A 21385-nucleotide genomic window follows, 5' to 3' on the forward strand; every position below is an offset into this window, starting at 1 on the left:
TCAAGTTAAATATTAGTTTCCATTTAAGCTAATGGGATTGCGTAACCACAGTCATTTGGCTCTTAAGAGTAATTGGAGTGCGCTGGTTGTGTGGCTGCACGGAATTCAAGCGTCGATATATTTTAAAATGTTGCGCATGCAGGTCAGCTATTTTAGCAAATTTCTTTCCGTCCATCTTCATTTAAATCAGAAAGTACCCTCCCCGTCCCTGATCCCTCTGTGACACACAAGAAGCCACCAATGCTGCTGGTAAAATGAGATAATCTGACCATAAAAACAGGCCTGGACAAGGTGTCTCGCTGTGGACCGAAATTTTCTTTATGCCTTCGTCTATATTTCTTTTTTTTTTTTCTCCTATCTTCTTAACAGCCTTGCCTCTACACTGCAGTCAGCGCGTGTGATGTTAAACCAGCTGGGCCACTCGCTCGCACTCAGAAAAGAGAAGAGCTTCTTTTATGCCAGCTGGTGCAACATCACTGCACAGATGCTTCTTGTATACAGTCAAGAGTCCAATATTTTCTAAATTAACAAAGTATGGCTATGATCACCTATTAGTTTAAGAGCCCAAGTGATTTGTGACAAAAAAAAACAGGGAATCTTATCTCTAAAAAAAATGGAAAACATAATCAGATATCAGCTTTCATGAAGTTTTAGAAGTCCTTCCTGTCAGTAGTCTCGCCAAGAGAAAGGTAACTCAGTCTGACAGGGATGAGCCTGACCGCTGCTCTAATAGTTCATAAGTATTCAGAATCACAGCCACGCACGCATTCACACATACCAATGGTCTGTCATGACCTATAGCCAGTCATTTTGAAGCGTGATGTCCCATGCTGTTTTGACATCATCGGCGGAATAAAAAAATGACGCTTTAACCCCTTAATTTATTTTCCCTGACGGCAACTGCTATTAATATTGTCAGGCGTGTTGGAATTTCGGTTTTCATTTGAGTCCATTAAATATTAAAACTGAATGAATGCACTTTATTATGCTGGTGGGCCTGTCAATGAGCTGCGGAGCAGAATTGAGAACAGTTTAAATTTAGACTGTGTTCAGTCTGCGTCCCGCATCTGCAACTTTTTTTGTGCGTATCGGAGAGAACAACAAAAGCCACACACAGTGCTGGGTACTTATCGCTCAGCTGCTTGGCTTTAGAGCTTTAATGGCGGTGGCGCTTTTAAATATAATGTTTTTACGTAAGCCATTAAAGATCAAATGATTTCTGCGTCAGTGGCATTTTGCTCCAATTAATATGAATATCATGACAGCCTGCCGCCACTCAAGTGCTTCTCTGTTCCCTGCAAGCTGGCAGGGGTCAGAGATAATTGACAGCGCAGGCAGTTTAAGATTGGTTACCATGCTAACTGTGAAAATCCTCATCCTGGAGTAGACCACAGAGGTTTTGACCTACGGTTCACCTTTCCTTCCAGATTTTTGTGGTTTTTCTTTTCTATCCACGAAGCATGCCGCAGCCGCTGGTGGATAAGGAAACAATGTGGTGTTTGCGAAAACAAATTACAGATGATGATGAGGGAGAGCCAGAATGAGAGATCTAGCACACTTTTGTGTGTTCAACAGGCGGAGTATGGACTGCAGGCATGTGTGCAGATGTACCGGTGTGCGCATTTGAGTGTGAATATGAGCAGTCACGCAATTTGCCTTGGAATTCAGACTAAGTAAATTGAAGGTAATTTCACTGCGGCCCATTTCCAACCATTTGTCTTTCCATCAGCAGTCGCAGCAGATAGCAGAGCACCTGCTGCATCAAAGTCCCCCCTTTCTCTCGCACTCCCTGCAGTCATACTCTCTGCATTTGTATGTGTGTGTGTGGGTCTGTCTCAACTCTTCACCCCTGACCTGCAGGCTGACAGGCAAAAAGTGACACCATATCCTCAGAAATCAGTTTCACACTCTAGCCTGCCTCAGCCCTTTTACTTACTGAACATCCTCCTCTCTCTATCTCTCTCTCTCTCTCTCTCTCTCTCTCTCTCTCTCTCTCTCTCTCTCTCTCTCTCTCTCTCTCCCTCCCACTATCTTCCTGTCGCTCTTTCATCATTACCTGTGTTTGTTGTAGCACTTTTTCACTCGCCACCCCCTTTTCCATCTCTGCCATGCTGTCCTTGATTAGCTGTGTGTCGTGTGTCTCAGGTCCCTCTGTCTCTACATTTAATCTTACTCTCTCGCCCACATTGCACCTCTGGTAGTGCAAAATGAACGGGGAGGAGAAGGGGAGGAAACGATGTCAGCAGGGGAATGACGGGGGTACAACTAAAGAGGAGAGCGGGAGAGACGGCAACGCGGTGAGGTGCCGAAAGGTGGCGGAGGGACGAGGGAGAGATGAAGGAGAAGAATTGTGGACAAGATGAAAGCGGTGCATGAGCATGCACTTCTGTGTGTGTCAGAGGAAGAGATGTAAAGGCCTATTTTCCTACAGTAAGAGTGTCATAGAGTTGATAGGGTTTATTAAAGAATAAAGAGAGAAGAGCAGGGGGGAGAGATGCATAAAGAAACAGACATCAGAAGAGAGGAGGAAAAAGATCTGTGCAGCCGCACACATTGCTTGCCAGTAATCAATACGCACTGCAAGTGTGCTTGAGCATCTGTCACCGTGCAAACGAACAAAAACACACACACGCACAAACGCACACGGCATTTAAACACCACAGGGAGTTTCTTGACAGGGAACAGCTTTTTATGAAATCTGTTTATACATGCAATGAGTTTAATTTACCAGTTGCTGGGTTCTCGGCTGTTTCAAGAATTGTCTGCAACGCAGGCAGTCTCGGCAAGGCCCCATGCGCCTGCATGCGTGTACGTGTGCACATGTGTGCGGGAATGAGCGCGCGCCCACGCCTTTGCAGTGGTAACGGAGCACTGAATGCTCCAGTGAATCGAGTCCCCTGTCGCTTCAAGGTGAGCCTCATTTTTCAACCGCCGATGGACGGGTTGTGTATGTGTGTGTGTGTGTTGGTTTTAGGCAGGCCGAGACTCGCTTTACTGCTCCGTAATCACACTGCTTCTTTCAGTTACTATCTCTCACCCACTCACCGCCAGAACAGAACAAACACAGCACTTCATTGGCCCTTTGAGACAGGGCACACACTGCATTTTGGGTAGTGCAGTCGGTCTTGTCTGGGTTCAAAGCAAACAGCTGTTTACTTTGGTCAAGTAAGTTTTTGCAGTGTTGGACAACAGAAATGCACAAAATTTGACTTAAGTTCAAGAAAGCTACAGACATTTGTGAGGGGTATCTGTAAAAACAGGAAGCCGCAATAATATCCTAACTAATAGTGTGAGCTAATTAGTGAGACCTTCCCTCTGCTTACTTTTTGAGGGGATTCATTATTGAAAGGGACTGCTGATATAATCGGTGGCTGTCAGACAGGTCCGTCGGACTTATCAGCTCACTACCGGTACAACAAACGGATTATTGAATTCTTCCCACACGCTTTCAAAAAATTAATCGCAAGTATCTTTTAATTTCAATGTTAAATTAAAAAAAAAGAAGAAAAAAAAGCGTATTAGGCTACTTTGCAAATGTTACCACCGATATATTTAATTATAAGTTACTTTTATATAAAAATCAGTTGCGTGAATTCCCTGGCAGGTAGGCTGCTACAAGCATCTCAATTCTTGACACAGTTCTTCTTTGGATTTAGTTCATGTCAGTGGCTTCTGTCTCTTCGTGTAATCCCAGACGGACATCATGTTGAGATCAGGGCTCTGTGGGGGCCATCTGTGGCAGGATGATCGCTCTTTGTGGCTCCGGCTGTACGTTCAAGGTCTCTATATGTGTGTCTGATAAACACACACACACACACACAGAAAATGGTCTAGTTCTGTGTAAATATTAGTTGCAAAGATTAACTCGATGTACCAGAGGTCATTTGGTTTATTTCAGGTTGTAGTTGATATTGTGTCAGAATGTGCATGCTTGCATTGCAGATACAGGCCTCCCTCATTTATATACTGCGTAAAGTGTCTCTTTTTGATTTTATTGCAATAATTGGTCACCTCTTTAACCTTTTCTTGAGGGTAACATTAATCCCTGCACCTCATCCAGAGAGGCAAATCCAGTAATGATCATTAAAATAACCAGGTGACCTGCTTGGCTGTTTCAGGAGTCCTGTTCTGTTGTGCATTTTAATTGTATTGTTCGGGGACAGTGCAATTTTATCAGCAATTAAATTGAAGAGCCAGAAACCACAAAGCCAGATGTTCTTATCCAGCCCAGAAAAGAGTAATTTACGTAAAGGTGTGATAATAGGAGGTTCGAGTGTCTCTTTAAGATACTTAGTGCAAGCTATAGTAGTTGTTCCTCTCAAACAAACATGCAACATGAGAAGCTAATTCATAGACACGCACACTCAAAACCCAACAATTTCTGTAAACAGTAGAATAATAGAAAGTATCTGCCCTCTGCAGATCCTTCTGTTCTGCATGTTTGTGATAATTTTATGTTAGGCAAACTCCTTTGTGTTTTTGTGCTTTGTCGTGTTTGCTTGTGCATGCTTGGAACCCGCGATGCATAAATTAGACAAAAGCAGAAAATAAATTAATCAGAGACCTGTGAGGTGGACTAGCCCGTACTTTCATCTAAAGCACCCTCTGACAATGCTCACTCGCACGCCGCACACAATGCCGCTAATTGTAAAGCAAGGCTCAAAGGCGTGAGTCTGTTCTGCCATTTTGCGCGCGGGAGCATTGTCAATGGAGAGTGCTGGATGTTGTTCCCCAGAAGGAATTCCCTGCAGTAGAGGCAGGGAGGATAGAGAGAGAGACATTTCTGATATAAATAAATTTTCACATTCATTTGCACTCCCACCCATGTGAAGTAATGATTCTGCACTTGTTAAAACCTGTCTAAGGCTCGATACTTTGCAACCCCAATCAAGAAGTGTGATGGCAGGAACTTTAAAAACTGGAAATCCAACTCATAACTATGGGGTTTGTTTAAAGTCTGCAGCCTGTTTCTCCCGTTCTGCTTGTTTATGAGATGATGAATAGGTAATAATTCAAAGCAGCGTCCCGTTCCAGTCAGAAAACCCTCATCTGTTTAGTTTACGGTTTAGACCTGCAACCAGTTAAGTACGCGTGACAAGGAAAGTGGTGAAGTATTGACAAAGAGCACATTATTGACGTTCCATCTGGCAGCTTAATTCATCTGTTTGGCTGTTGTCTATAGGAATGTTTGTTGCCTGAGCAGTAGAGCAGAGAAACCAATGTAAAACTGGGTATTTATGAGATATTTGCAGCCAAGTCTTTAATAAGAAGATATAAACGTGATAAAGTGGAAAACAAAGTGCCTGAGTCTAAAGGTGCTTTAGATACACGACCACACAAACATCTTATCAGTGTAACTAATAGGGCGTGGTGTCGTCCGAGATTTGCATTTTTGCTCTTACCGTGTGCTGCGCCGCTCTCTGTCTTTTGCCTTTCCTCCCTGTCACCTTATCTCTTTGTCCTGCCTTTTCACCTGATTACTCCTCCTCATCTCTCCCCTCTTCTCTGCCATATCACTCATCCTGTCTGCGCACCCCTTCCGATCTCTCCATCATTAACCCCCCCAATCTATTTCTCCTCCTCGCGTCTCTCCATCCTGTTGCCCCTGCTGCCCTCTCTCCCACTCTCTCATCCATCTCCCTGCCCTTCTCACTTTCTGTTTCTTTCGTCTTTCGCCGCATCTCATCTCTTTCTCATCACTTGTTCGCAGACTGTCTGGTTAGCAGAGCAGCTGAAGTGTCACTGACATGCGCGCTTGCACGCGCACGCTCGCACGCACACACAAATCCTTTCCTTGGATTCTTCTTCCTGTCTTCCTGTCGGTAACCTTTATATCTCTTTCTCTCCATTATCTGTCACTCTCTGGAGAGAAGGAATGTAATGAAAGTCAGTGCAGGGCAATGTCATAACCTATTGATAAGGTTTATCTGGTCTGTAATTTGCATCAGGCGGCTTTCAAATGATCTTTTTCTGTGCTGCGGTTTTTCCCAGAGTGTGTGCATCATTCATTTGCATCCATTTGTTGCTAAACATGTAAACAAGTTTTAAAATTAAATTTTAAAATGCTACACCAAAGAAGTGTGTATCTGGTCTGAATTAGTAAAGCACGTTCTTGACAAAGATCTTGGAATCTTTAGGAAAGATTTGTACTTTAATGAATCCCTGCAACAGTATTATAGATCTGCACTATTCCTTCAGAGAAATGCACTTAGCATATTCTGGTGCATCGCTAATAACCCCAACAAGCTTATTATACTATTGTATGTATACATTTGGGCTCCCATGGACAAATTACTTTCATTTCTGCATGTGTGAAAGTTCCACTGGTAAAGTTTCAGTTCTTCATTAGTTTAATTGATTTATCAGAGAGAGAATGGTCCTTTGGATTCCAGAGCTTGATTCATTCTCTTACTTTCAAAGCTTACCAACGGGCTCGTCTGAGCAACCGACTGAGGATCTGAAAATGGATTTGAAAACAGAGCTAATCGATGTCTACAAAGCAGGGAAAGCCTAAAAGAAAAAAGATATTAAAGCGCTGCAAGCTTACAGTTCTCACAGTCCAAAATGCACTACAAAACAAAAAGATGAAATCTGTTAGAACAAGAAAACTCGCAGACGAAACTGCACATCTGCTGAGCACAAAGGAAAACCAAAGCCCCGTATGACAGCAAAAACCTGCAGGAAGGTTTAGCTGACACTTGAGCGGAGGTGCACCAGTCCACCGCGCAGCATTGAAAGAGGGACCAGGAGGAAACCGTGCCTTCAGCCTCAGCCCGAAAGTTAACGTCTCGAGTATGCAAAGCAACGTCTGAATAAGGCAGACTAATTTCAGGTGATTCAAACTGAGCTGTTTTGAGCCGCAATCACCAAAGGCATGTTTGAAGGAAAATAAATAAATAAATAAATAACAGCATTTGATGAAAAGAACACCTTGCCAACTGTTAAGTGTGTGGGTGGAAAATATTCTGTTTTGAGGTTGTGCAGCAGTTAGTGGCACAGGAAAAGAAGGAAGAATGGGTTCGTCAGAATATCAGCAAACTCTGGATTTAAATGTCATTCAGAAAATAGACTTTTCTGGCTTGCACAACAGAACAGTTAACCACGCCAGACCTCAAAATCCCACCCGTCACACTGTGCCAATAGCCACAAAACATCTACCACACAAGACAGGTTTGCCATTGAATTAATACGTTTGTTCCCCTAACTACATATAGTAATACTCTCTATATTATATTCTTTAGATATCTGTGAAAAAGTATCTGACTGGAAAACTTGTTGCTCCGAAAACACAGCAGAATAGCCAATAAAATAAAAAAGAATAGCCAATAAAATGAGACAAATGAAGGCACATGCTCTGCTCTGTTCAGTTCTCAGAGCACTTGTTGATGTGTCCATGCCAGGGGAAGAGGCTCCTGGTTGGTATCTTGACACACAAACACAGACACACATTAAGCACACACTTGCGCATATGCACAGACTGTCATTTTAAATTATATTCTTAACTGACTGATGAGGTTATATAAATGTTAAGTGCAGGGGTCAAACATATCCACGCTGTCTTAGTTGGAGAGCCCTGCACACACATTCGGTTATTCTCTCGCTCTCTCCGCACACACACATCCATACGCATGCACAGATGCATGGGGACGGCATTAGTGTATAAGAGAAGGGTTATTGCAGTATAATCCCATATTAAATCTACACTAGCTGCCCCGATGATTGGTTCAGAGGCTTTTAATAGCCGCCGGGCAACAGACACACGTACGCATACGCTGTCCGAAAGATTTGAATCCTTGTTAAAAGCGGGAGTTGTAATTAATATTTCATGGCAAAAGCATTAACACGTACGGTGCGCAGACGCACATAGACTTATTCATTTGCATCACATCCTGCTGTGACAGATGGCAGGGATTACTCACCTGCCACACACACACACATATACACACACACACACATACATATATACAGTGTCGCCATGCTTGATTTTGATCCTGTTATCACACTACTTTCCTTAAAAAAAAAAAAAAAAAAAGGTACAGCTGCTACTCAGTAAACGGCCTTCCTGAAGCAGACAGTTTTTGTCAAAGCAGCAAATCTGTAGGACACAAGACGTCCACCCCAAGCAGGAAGCAGGGTTGTTTTTGTATTTTTTTCTTCATTTACATAGTCCAGAGGTTTAACCTATGGATGCTGTCTAGTATACCAGTTACCTCTCTGGTGTCTGCTTCCATGCAATCCCAGGCTACCTCTATTCAAAATCCTGACCATTGTCTTAAATCTTGAATGAACTTCTTCAAAAGATAAAGTACTAGCCTCGGGGTATCTGGCTGGAAACAGTCCTCAGAGGGTATTAATAGAGTAAGAAGAAGACCAAGAAGAAAACATTGTAGGGCTTTCAGGCTATCACTCCCCTATACACACACTCCATAATGTTTTCTAACAAATGTCTTTGCTCTTGTTGTCTCGGCTACTTACCTTTTCTTTATCTCCTCTTTGGTCCGCATGCTTCTTTTCCTCCTTGGTGAGTCTCTCTCGTATCTGGTAGTCCTTTAGTCCTCAGTAGCGCTCCCCTCCGACTCTTTACCGCTCTCTATCTCTCTGTCTCATTCTGTCGCTGCTGATCCTCGCATGCTGGCGGAGCTCACTGATCCTCCCTCCCTCTCTCGCGCTCTCTCTCTCACTCTCGCTCTCTCAGTCTCTCTCTCTCTCTCTCTCTCTCCCTGCTTTTCCCTGATCGATCTCTATTTATACCTGCTATGATTCTCTCTTAAACTCTCAAGTGTTTCTCATAATGCCATCAGTCTGTGAAGTCATCCGTTGTGTCATTCTTTGACTCACTGTTTCTCCCGGTTCTGTCTTTTTTATTGGCCAATCCCTTTGCCGTGCCCTGCTTTTAGAGTCTATAAATGTGCATGTGCCTACATTGACCCTGGCGTGTTGGTAGACCCAGTGATAGTTTGGCAGCACCGAAAGGGCCTGCGCCCGGGAGTCGAGCCAGGACACAAACAAACATGCACGCTTGCATACACGGAAGCGCACACTTCTATCACCCGCTTTATTTATATCTTAGCTTTTCTGTGTGAACTCAGTCTACTACTGCCTTGCATGCGCTCCCGCTCTCTCTGTTTTGTTCTGCTGCCTTCCCTCCCTGGCTGCTTCACCTCTCTGGACTCTTTGAGCTGTTTAGCCACTGCCCTCTGCCCTCTCTGCCCCACTTCAGCCTCTTTGCACCATTCCTCCTCCTTATTTTGTCATTATTTCACATCCTCCGTATTTGACTGCCTCATCACCGATCCTCATTTGAACTTACTGTCTTACTTTCTCTGTTCCTATTTGCACTAGTGGAGGATGACTCTGCTTTCCTTCCACTTGCTAAACTAGATAATTTGAAAAGAAAGCAAGATTAAACACCATGACATCAGGTTTTAATTATGCTTAATCATGAAAGCTTTGTCTTTTTAGCATGGCAAATTAATTTCCTCATTTGTCGTGCGTCGGGACAGATGATGATATTTTACCAGTTTTACAAGTTTTAGGTTTACATTTTCTGTTTAGTCGTATATTTAGTTTAGAAAGGGGCTTTGAATAAAATGTTTTTAAAAACCTGTGAGGTTGCTGTGTGTTCCCCGGACGGTCCCTGAATGCAGCGTCCACGTGAATGTCCCTCCTGACGCCACCCCCATCTGAAAATAACTGATGATGTATGCGCCACAGCAAAGTGGTTGACTCACCTTGCGTTGTGTTTCAATTGACCTCTGGTGAGACGAGCAAAATGGTGCGTCTGTGTGTGCACAGCACGCGCGCGACGGGGTAAAAGTGTTCGTGCAAGTTACATAAGCAGGGGAAGACGAATGCACATGTGCGCAAGAACATACGTGAGGCAGCTGTGCCAAAGTAGTTGTGATTTTGGAGTGGAATATGTGATGAGGAGGAGATAAAGAAAGATTACAGAGTGTGAAATGATCAGAGAAACAGGGAGCTAATCTCCCCTTTTTCAGCCTGTAAATATTTTGTTTTATTGCATCCTCTTCTCTTCTCTTCTCTTCTCTTCTCTTCTCTTCTCTTCTCTTCTCTTCTCTTCTCTTCTCTTCTCTTCTCTTCTCTACATGTCCATACACACACACACACACATTGCTACCACCCGTGCATTCAGATAAACACCATATCCCACATCTTTCTCTGAAAAAAAAAAAAAAACACAGCCACCCAACACCCTGACACACCTCTAATTACACCCCTGCACAATCAATCTCTCTCTTTCATCCCCTCTCTACTTTTCACCTCAGCCCATGGGTGTTTGGAGGAAAAACACCTATGTGTGTGCGTATTTGTGTGTAATGGACGGAGGGTCAGAGATAAACACGTGTTTGGGGTGGTGCGGTGAGCTGCGCTGCAGGCTTCCTGAGACTGTGTTCTTTGGATGTTCTATTTTAAAAAATGATGAAAAATCACAGCTGAGAGCGGCGTAATGACAGAGGGCGAGAAAAACCGAAAAAGGTGCAGGAGAGCACACAGACCTAAATGAAGTGCTGTGAAATAAAGGAATCAATGCAGCTGATGTGGAATCATTTGAATGGATTGCTGTTATCTTTTGCCCTCTGCTTTGAATTGAAACTCGTTTATTCCTGTGTTTGGTTCTGTTTTGCTACGTAGTAACTTCCTGTCTCTCTGTTTATCTACTAGTCCTCCGAACAGGCTCAGGTAATTGCGACTTAATAGGTGGGAATATACGCGCAGATGCCAAAATCGTCAATGTGTGCCGAGCGGATTGCTTTGTTCCATACTGTGGATCGGCAGTTTAATCAATGTCAGAAACATTTATTCATGTTAATTTAGATTAAACACTCACACTTTGGCTCTTTGAATGAGGGCTCTCACAGTTAGTGCCTTATTGCTCTGTCTTGATTAAAAACTAAAGATATGTTAATTATATTTAATAGCATTAGTCATGTTTCTGTTTATCCTGCTGGGTATCTCAAAGGGATAATGAACTTTAAGCTGAGAATAGAAATGTAATAATATCAAGTGAGTTTATGTAAGTTTCAGTCTTTCTTTAATAAAACCAAAAGCTCGCATTATGAACAACTGAATGCACCCTCGCTTTGATCAGAATCTTCTCATGGTAGCAAGAAACACATTATCTCAATGTGTTTTATCGGTGTCTTTTTTGTTTTGTTTTTTGAGTCGTAACTTCTACTTCTTCTACTTGACTGCGTCGCTTTCTCTGCCGACGCCTTCAGATAACGCTGCTACAAAACCAAAGAATTCCCCTAGTTTCCTTATTTTTTTCTTTTTCTTTTTATAATGACATTTCCGAAGTTTACTTCCATTTTGCGCTGTTGTCAATTAAAGAGCAAATCTACAAACCTATTTTACATTAAATGAAAATAGTTTCATTGGTTTCCATTTACTCCCACATATTGTGAACATTTTGGTTGGAATGGGCCAGCAAGGAACTGCTAACAATCTATGCCTATAACAGCAGCCACAATCTTGTCAGGATTCTTCTTTTCCCCGTTTACTTTGGTTGCTGGAAGGGATGATTGAGCGACCAATTCAAATATCACTCTTGAATGTCAGTGAGTCAGCCGGTAAGTGTGTCTGTTTCTGCCAACCACATTACCAGCATCACACAACACGTTATCGGCACGACGGTGGGCAAGGATGTTTGCAAACCGCTGCTTCTCAGGGTTTTGCACGTTTTCTTTTATAGCGATTTTGTTATCTCAGTGACCTTTCGCCTCGAGTTTGTGTCCATCTACGTTTATTCCTGATTCTCACAAAAGTGTTAGCTTGGATTGCTGTTTTGACTGGCGTCCAGTTAGTGAAGAAGGCGCACTTGGTGAAGTGCCTAATGCAAACACGGATGGAAGCCCTTGAGTGCTCCATGTCCTCCAGTCCTAGGAAAAGCCTCCGTTGCTTGTGCTCACTGCATCCGGCAGTCACCCACTGCCATTATACAACTTAGTTCTATCCACTATCAAAGTAATTTGGCACAAGGCAAAGTCTCGGCTCAGTATGAGAAGGCACTATGCAGGCTTTGCTTGTATGTAGCAACGTCATCATGTGGTAAAACATTTTAGAAGGGCTTAGGGAAATACAATTCTGATGATAAAACGTATTTACTACAACCAAAACTTTAACGTTCTGAATACTATTGGGAAGCTAAACTATGACATTGAAAACAACAACAACAAAAAAAGTAATGGACCTGCCCTTTAATGGACAGCTTTTATGGTCCTCACAGCGGCAAGGCTTTAGACTAATTTCATATCACGCAGGTGTTTTTTCAGGCGGCTGTCATTTCGAAGCATCTCGGAAATTACAGCTGTTAATAGATTATAAATGAGAGTGGCCAGAGTGAGAGAACGGATGGAGAAACAGGGGAGGGGGGTGAAGCAGGGAGGAGGGAAGGAGAGAAATCCCAAACCTCACCAGCATCTGTGTCCTGTTTTGTCAGTAATCTCTTTACTGTTGTGTAAGGCTTTTGCCTCAACAAGCCCTGAGCTCTCTCTCTCTCTCTCTCCCTCTCTCCCCCTATCCCTCTCTCACTCTCTACCTCTCATCCACACTGTAGAAGCAGTTTTATTAATATACACAAGCCAGATGCAACTACCATATGCCTTTGCGTGCCATGCAATGTGTTGATGAAACACATTTATATGTGAGGAAACAAACAGCTGATGGTTGGATTTTTGGCCCTTAGAGCATTTCTGTTGGTGTTAAAGGAGATTGAGAGCATTGGTCCTCTGAGAACACCAATTACAGTGAAGTAGGGCAATATTACACGTGACCTACACTTCCTCTTCAAATCACTCACACACACTGAAAAAAACTCCACACATATGAAACCAGAGGGTACTGAGCTATAGAGTATTCTGTGTGCGCCTGTGTGTGTTCTTAATCCTATTACTGATCAGTCGCTGCACTCAGGCAAAGAAGGAATACAGAAAAAAAAGTTAATTGCGCTGCCTGGTAGTGTTGATATCAGGACACCGGTGGATAACAGGGGCTTTCCATACTCAAGTTAACTTTCAATAACAGAAGTTTATAAGGCTTTATTTAAAGACAGGATGAACATGTTTAATTTTACGGTTTCTTCCAGTGTTTATTTGTTACCTTGGTCTCACACTAAATGCTTCTCCAGGCACCTTTACGGGGGGAACGTGAGTGGGAAGAGAGAAGTAAGAAAGAGGGGAAGTGAGATTAAAGAAGGGAGTGTGCTGACGGGGTCTCTGGTGTCACTTCACTGCAGAAAGTTGGGCGGAAGATGGGGGTGGTTACGCGTTGAGCTCAAACGCGCACAGAAATCCGAGAACATAGAGCACTCATCCGCAGTCACGTCTTTATGTGCGACTAAAAACATTTGGAAATGTGTTATTTTTGCATAGCGGAATGAAAAAAGTAGCTTTTCCCATCAAGCACTAACACACCCTGCTCGTTTTGATCAGATGTCATTCATCTTCCATCTCCAATTAGTCGCCCGTCATCCTTCATCTCTCTCTCTCTCTCTCGTGTCTTTTCCTTTCCTGGCTGCAGAAATGTACTTCTGCTGTGTTTCTTTAACAGGTATGAGAATGTCATGTCGACTTCAACAATGGAATGCAGCAGATTCAGAAGTTATTCATGTAGAAGAACAAAACGAACAAAGGCATGAAGTAAGACATGCTGGTCCACACTGGTCCACACAGGACATTGACACAATGCCTCGTTGTTTTCAACAAAGGATAATATAGAAAATTGAGGGAGGAAATGACAAAAGAAAGGGGTCAGTTTATGTTTTCGGTTTACATATTCCATTACTGGTTCTCCATAGGTGATTTAATGGGATCAAGAGAATAAATTATTCTATAATAAGGACAGGACCGTTCACACAGCAAAGTGACTGAGACAGAAGACCTGACTGATGGCCTGAAATTGACTTGATTAGTGAACTAACCTGTCAACTTTCTCTGGAATGGCATTGTGCGGAATGTGTGCAAACTGTGTTTTATGGAGTTAGCTTCAGGTTCTTGCAGCTCAGCATTCGTCCTTCTCTGTTTTCTTCACCTTCTTTGACCGCTGCCCCTCTCAGCTTGAGGTTATGGAAAGATCTACGCTTGATTTTTCAAAAAATATCGCTCTTTAATCCTGCCCAGAGAGTTTTTCTCTCCATAAGTAGTTTTCACACAGATTTAAAACTTTCTTTTTTTTTTTGGCTTGCCTCTTTCATGTCTCTCATGCCTGCCTTATTTTCATAGTCATGAAGCTTTGTTTGCTCCTTCCTCCACCTCCAATGTCTCTTCTGACTCCGTTTTATCTTCTATCTCTAATACCTCTTATCACTAGTCTCTTTGTGTTGCATTGTCACATCATTGAACAGGTTCCAATTAGAAGTCACCTTTTTTTTTTTTTTTTTTTTAACCAACCGAACTGGGCATTTGAGTTGTCTCATAAATGTAAAGATGATTTGTCTTCTGTTCTTTTCTCAAAACTTTAAATCAAATGAAACATTTTTTCTGGGGAAAAAAAACTTCTTTTCACGCAGTCCACCATATTGTTTACGTTTCTGAAAGCTTCTTTTTTATTGTTGTGACTGAGCAAGTCATTCCTATCAATTCAGAGTCTCTTGTAAACTATATAAGTATAACATGTTATATGCAAACTGAATATAATATGCAAAGGTTATGTTTATAGACGTTGTGCTTATTTTCGAATAACATTGCGGAAATTACTTGTGGACCCACACAGCATAAAAACAACTCAAGAACTGATGGTTTTTTTTGTTGCTCTGGGCCCTACAATATTTTTCCAGGTCCTATTAGCGTTATGTGATACTGTCGATGCTGTTTGGACTGATATTGTGATTGTGTATAATATACAGTGTTACCAAATGACTGGTCTGAGGGCTTCCTTGAAACCCTCTTTAGCCAGCTTTAGATGTAGCAGCAACAAATTACCTTAAGAGGTCTAAAATGTCTTTGGCTTTAGATGTATAGCCCTCCGTTAAAGAGCAGCTGCACAGTGCCCAAAAAGTAATGATGCATTCTTTCTCCTCTCTCCCTTTCTCTGTCTCACACACACACACACACACACACTCTCTCTCAAACTTTACTTCTGTAGTCTCGGGTTGTCGCCTGCATGACAGCTATCCTCAGTCAGATGCATGATCGTCACTATGCTCGGTACATAGAAACCTTCACCGGAAGCCGTGATCTTGTAGTAAGTACGCACACGAACACCTGCAGATGTTCTGTACTGCATGAAGATGTAGTTATACTTAAAAGCATCCTTTGTTCTTTTACTGCAGGACTTCCTGATGGAGTCCTTCCTGCTCTTCAAGGACCTGATTGGGAAACATGTGTATCCCTCTGACTGGATGGCCATGATCATGGTACAGAACAGGTACAGTGTCATATGCATGACGACACACAGAGAACAAAGGTTTGAAGACTTGACCTGCTCCAGTATGGCCGGCTATTGGGCACGTGAGGCTTGGCCGAGCATTTTAGAAGACTGTTAACGTCCACAATGTCTTGATCATCTGCTCAGACCACACGTAGAGGACAGTGAGATAGTAAAGCTGGGATCAAGGCTGCAATGATGAAAACGGCTGATGTGACAAATGTGTCTGCGTGTGAGTGCGCATGGAGTGAAAGTTATTGGTGTGTTTTTTATGTATGCCAGAGGGGAGGCTAAAGCTGTGAAAAGGACAGGTTGATAAAGAGTCTGAAGACTGGGCTTAGGGTAGAGATATGCAGATATATATAGAGAAAGAGGGGAATAAGAGTGAATGGCATTTGGCTCGGGATGATGATGATAGATAGACGCCGTTGGAGCAGAGAGAGACTGGGAGCAGTTTGCTACTTAACTTCAGAAATGCAAAAAGTCATATTTTACTGATACACGTGCACACTGTGTTAAGTTCCTATCACGATCAATCACTTTGACAGCAGGTTTGAATCTGAAGTAATATTACAGCCTCTGTGGGCTGGTGTAGCTGTCAAAGCTCTTTGGTGAACAACAAATAGGTTGTATTCTTCTTCTATTACTCTTAGGAAGTGTTTTTCTCTTACCTCGTTTTTAAATGATTATTAATTCAGCACCAATCAAGAAGCATCATGTGAAAGTTTTTGCATAATTTAGTATCCATTTCACTTGATCTAGTGCTACATTTTTGCTTGTATTCATACAATATGTGCTTATTTCCGTTCGCTAGAGTGTTCTTGAGAGCCATCAACACCTATGCCGACACAATGAACAAAAAGTTCCTCAACAACGATGACTTTGAAGTACAGGTAAGAGTTTTCACGTGCAGTCGTTTCAAAGCTTTTGCTCTGATTGACAGCATCTGTGTTTTGCCAGTTTTTTTTTTTTTTTTTTTTTTACATGGCTCTAAACATTTCTTTCTCCTCATATCCTCTCTCTCTCCCTCGCCGAACCTCGCTGTCTAGTTGTGGAATAACTACTTCCACTTGGCGGTGGCTTTTATTACCCAGGAGTCTCTGCAGCTTCAGCATTTCTCGCCAACCAAGAGGACCAAGATTCAGGCCAAGTGAGAGAAGAGACATTTCATTTCCTTACTTACCTCCCTTACTCTCCCTGCACTAATGAAACACTCAGTGATTTGTGATCTGTTTTGGAGCCTGCACTTACTGCTTACACTCCCACCACCTATTAAAGCCTTGCGTTACCTGGAGGCAGACATTCAATTTAATTCATGTTAGGGCAGAGTAGTTTACCACCACCTTTCCCATTAGGTTGTTTTGTTTCAGAAGCTTAAAATAAGTATTGATTAAGTCATTCTTTGTGGCGGCTGATTTTCCTCTCTTTCTTCCTTTCACACTTTGTTTCAGATATGGAGATATGAGAATTCTCATTGGCTTTGCTATACGCGACATCTGGTACAAACTAGGTAAGAAAATCTCTAAGTATGACGTCGTTTTTCCTCCCATACTGCAAGGTTCACAGTATCAGCATCTTTCCACACCCTGTTGACATTAACATATCACTCAATAAATTTCATAATATTCATTGGTTGTCAGAGAAAGTATAGAAAAGTATTTTCCGAAGATAAGAAGCAGAGTTTGAAGTCTGTGTAGCTAACTGAGAGTGAACGGAAGCAGGTGGTGAAAAGTTTACCTTTTACATAGATTACGTTTGTACATAAGTATGTGTCCGCATGTCTTACAGGCAGTCACAAGATCTACTTCATCCCCGGCATGGTGGGTCCCATCTTGGAGATGACCTTGATCCCTGAGGAGGAGCTGAGAAGGGCCACTATTCCCATCTTCTTTGACATGATCACCTGTGAACACACCCTGTGTGGAAACTTCCACAAGGTACATACATGTGCGACAAACACACAGGACTGTGTATGTGAAGATCATCTGGGTCATGGTGCATCCAGAAAATTAAGCTGAAATGAAGAGCAGTGGCAAGGTGCCTTTAAAAAAAAACAGTAGGACATATCACATTTGCATTTGTGGATGTGTGCAAAACATCATATATATCCACACTCATGCAGAAACACTGATGCACACTTACTGTCCTCCTGCATTGATTTCCTGTGACGCTGCACATAAAAGTAAAAGAGACACCTTAATTATTCCTGCATAATTGATTTCTTCTTCTATTGCTCTTCTCTGTTGCTTCTACATCTCCCCCTTGTCCTCTTCTGTGCTTCCTCTCTCCCTCTGTCTCTGTTCTCTTCTGCAGTTCGAGAATGAGATCATTCTGAAGCTGGATCATGAGGTGGAGGGCGGAGGAGGGGATGAACAATACATGCAGCTGCTGGAGACCATGTATGCCTGAGTATTAGAATATACCGACTTATAACGTGTTGCAGAAAAGCTTCAAGTTCTTATATGGTGCTTCCTTGACTGTGTTGTGCAGTCACTGAATATGTTACAGTGAATTTCCTGCTTACCCACAAGAATCTAACTCTCAGCAGCACATTAATGCACAGAACTCACAGAATTGAAAAACAAGGCGCAGTCCTCTCAGGCATCTCTGATGATTAACTTGTGGATGCTTGTCTGCCAGCTTGCTGGACTGTGCTGCCGAGAAGTCCGCTCTGAGGCCACAGGTGCAGCACTTCGTCTCCTTAGTGAAGGGACTCCTCATTCGTCTCCTTGACTACCGCACCGTGATGAGCGATGACAGCCGCAACAACCGCATGAGCTGCACTGTAAATCTCCTGGTAAGTCCAGCCTTCTTTGAAATCAGCAGTCGCCTGGCGGAGTGGCCCTTGCAACTGCTTTTGAAAGTATCGTGGGTATAATAATGTCCATATGTCACCTCCTATGTGTGAAGTGTGCTCAAGTGGCATTCCTGAAAGGGTAGCAACCAATGGAGGTAGGCGACTGGAATTTCACTAAATAGTTGTGAGCCTTTCAAGAATTTCATATTTTTTTGCTGTCCTCATGTTTCACTGATGCCTGCTGAATCTTTTTCAAGTCTCTCACATGTGCGATCATGGATTTGCATATATTGATTCTAACCTCGCCGCAATATCGAACAACACAGAAAAGTCTTGCTAATTCCAGATATACATACACCAGCACGCATGTTCATAAACTAATTAGTAATTGAAGGACTAATGTCTAAAGATGAGTTTGCTCCGTACAGATCTCAGTCAGGAATCTCGCCTTCACCAAACGAGTTTAACCGACTGATGTTATTGATGTTGTTGCAAAACACCAATTATGTGTCCGTCTCCCATGCCAAGGTCTTTCTATTCTTTTTTTTCCCACATTTAATTTATGTACAGATTGATCTAAAGAAAAAGGATTCCGCTTTGTGTCTGGCCTCCAACTGTTTGCAGTGGGTTGCATCAGTTCTTGTCTGTTCCACATCCCTTCTAATATGCGATATCCCAATCAGATTCTTCCCCACGGTATTCTGTTTAGTAAGAGGCCCCATCTACCAACCAGATGACTGTCGCCAGAGCAGATTACATGGCATGGTTCCTCCTCCTAGCTCGGTCTTCATTTTCCCCGGAAGATTCATCTGTTTTAAAAACATTTCTGACATGCTGGCACATGGCAGAGGTGCGTAGCTCGGAGCCTGTTGCAGCTGCCCATTAGCTATTCTTTTTTAGTCGTTTGGCCAGCTGAAATAAATCTTTCTGCAGGCTAGCAGGCACCAGTGCACTCTAATATCCACCCAACCCCCCCCCCCCCCCCCCCGAGTAACTTTTACTTTCACCATAATCACATGCATATCTGTTGTGCTACCTCGGGCGGATGCATTTTCAACAAATAAGCTTGTGCATATTCAAAAGTACACAACACTCATCCTACCATGGCCTCTGCTAACCTCCACTTAAATTCTTTCTAGTTCAACAGGCACATGTGCATTCATGTTCAGTTTCAGCTGCTCTCAGGAGCATGCTGTGTTGCTGATATAACTGCGATATATATGGTATAGATACATTGCTAGGGTTTTTTTTTTTTTTTTTTAACTCATTCCGCGTTCGTAAAGATACATTGAAAAATATGCTGTGGGTGTACTGTTTGTTGGGTTGTTGGATAGGTTGTCTGCAGCTATGCAGACTGCATCAGTGAAACTGAAAAATAAAACCAGAGTCATTATAAATATCCATGCAGTATGCATTTGGCTAATTAAGCTTTTTTTTTTTTTTTTTTTTCAAATTTGTGATTGCGTGTGTGTGTTCGTTTGTGCTGGTTATGGGAGGTGGGATTACATCAATTCGTTCCACTCCTCTGTTCTTTGTAGATGTCATTAAACTTCATTAAACTGGGACTTTGTGCGGTTTAACTAACAAATGCGTGTGCACACATACCCACACAGTACACACACTGGCAGTCAGACGTGTACAGGGAAGCGCGCACAACGGACACGTCCAGCCGTTTGGACAAACACACAAATACAAAATTAAACACTTACAGTCACTGCAGTGTTCTTTCTCTGCCCCACACGCACACACACGCACACCACTGACACTAACACAACTAACTCAACCTCTAATTTCTGTTTTTGCAGAACTTTTACAAGGACATCAATCGTGAGGGGATGTATATCAGGTATTCACATGCTAAATTTGACATGTTGAGATGCCACATGTCTGTGTTGCATGAGTGTGTGTGTGTGCGCGCTCGCGTGTGTGCGTATATGTGTGTCGCTCTATAATCTGACAAGGGATTATACGAGTTCCACTGAATTAATGTCAAAATCCACAGGATCAGCCCTTGGTCTGACTGGAGGGAGAACAGAGAGACACGATGAGCAAGAGGGAGGGAGAGGTGGAGAGACACAGAAAGACAGGATGTTAGCAAAAGAGAGAGAGAGAGAGAGAGAGAGAGACAGGAGAAGAGGGAATACAGATGCCGTCAGGTCTCTCTGTGAATTTCCGGCTATGGCTTTTAGACATATTAGTTATCTGTAATTGTGAATGTAAGGTCAAGTTGGGCGTTGATCAGCCGCCTCAGCGAGCTCTGTGGAGAATATAGTAACATGTGGCTTGTTAGCTAGCCATTGTTAGCCAGACAACATCGTCATGTGGATATATATTTAAAACACACAGTGTATACATAGAGGTTAGGATTAGTCATGATAACAAAACCCAAAACTATGTCACGGCGCAGTGTATGAATTATGGAACGCTGCATTTGCGGATTACTTTACTGCTTGCACGACTGCTGGATAGGATCTCATCTTCACTATTACATGAACTTGTAGATGATGAGTAAGTTTTAGTAAACACGAGAAAACATAATGTTGGGACACTCACACAAAATTCTCTTTCTGCTGCCGTCCACAACCAAAAACAACTTTATGTAGCTGTACATAAAAAGAAGTCATGCACTACTCTGCATCATCATAACAGAAACTAGCAGTATCCCACGAAAAAGTGCTGGGTCCCAGTTGCATGCTACTGTACAAATCATTGCGCTAACGTACAAATCATTACAGTTCGCTCTTTTTTGCAGACGTTGCTCAAGCTTTAAAATGAAATATTCTATTTTATAAAATCGTTGTAAAGTTGTCACACCAGAATCTCCACATTACTTTTAACAGCTGTTAGCACTACCTCCATTCTTTTTGTTATGGCAAATACTGTAAAAAAAAGCATTAAAACCATTAACATTTTTTGTTTGTGTACTAATAATTCTAATTTTGTCACAACGCAACACAGTACATGCTCAAAACCAGAATAAGTCTGTATTATGGAACTGGGCCACTCCATATGTCATGCGCATTCAAGGTGAAGGGCAGCGGTTTCAGCAGTCATGGGCCGCGCACCAGCCATGAAACTCAATTAGAGGGCAACACGAGATCGATTTCAAATGAAAAGATGAATTTTGCAAGCTTAATTGGTTTGCACATCTGGAGCGGCGAGAAGAATGAAAAGCTGCAGCTCGCTAAATTTGGCTCAGGGAAA

At 42.5% G+C, this 21385-nt stretch overlaps 1 protein-coding gene across 1 annotated transcript in view; it reads left to right on the top strand.

The window, feature by feature from the left end:
• dock2 (dedicator of cytokinesis 2) overlaps positions 1 to 21385 on the top strand; it is an 85495-nt gene that overhangs the window by 54909 nt on the left and 9201 nt on the right. Inside the window, exons 27-35 of the mRNA XM_084549633.1 lie at positions 15103 to 15201; positions 15290 to 15384; positions 16199 to 16277; positions 16434 to 16534; positions 16836 to 16894; positions 17173 to 17321; positions 17698 to 17783; positions 18025 to 18181; positions 19987 to 20027. Coding sequence (XP_084405759.1) covers positions 15103 to 15201; positions 15290 to 15384; positions 16199 to 16277; positions 16434 to 16534; positions 16836 to 16894; positions 17173 to 17321; positions 17698 to 17783; positions 18025 to 18181; positions 19987 to 20027 — 866 coding nt within the window. The remainder of the gene's footprint in view (positions 1 to 15102; positions 15202 to 15289; positions 15385 to 16198; positions 16278 to 16433; positions 16535 to 16835; positions 16895 to 17172; positions 17322 to 17697; positions 17784 to 18024; positions 18182 to 19986; positions 20028 to 21385) is intronic.

The sequence above is a fragment of the Chelon labrosus genome, assembly GCF_963514085.1.
Source record: "Chelon labrosus genome assembly, chromosome: 8".
NCBI lineage: Eukaryota > Metazoa > Chordata > Actinopteri > Mugiliformes > Mugilidae > Chelon > Chelon labrosus.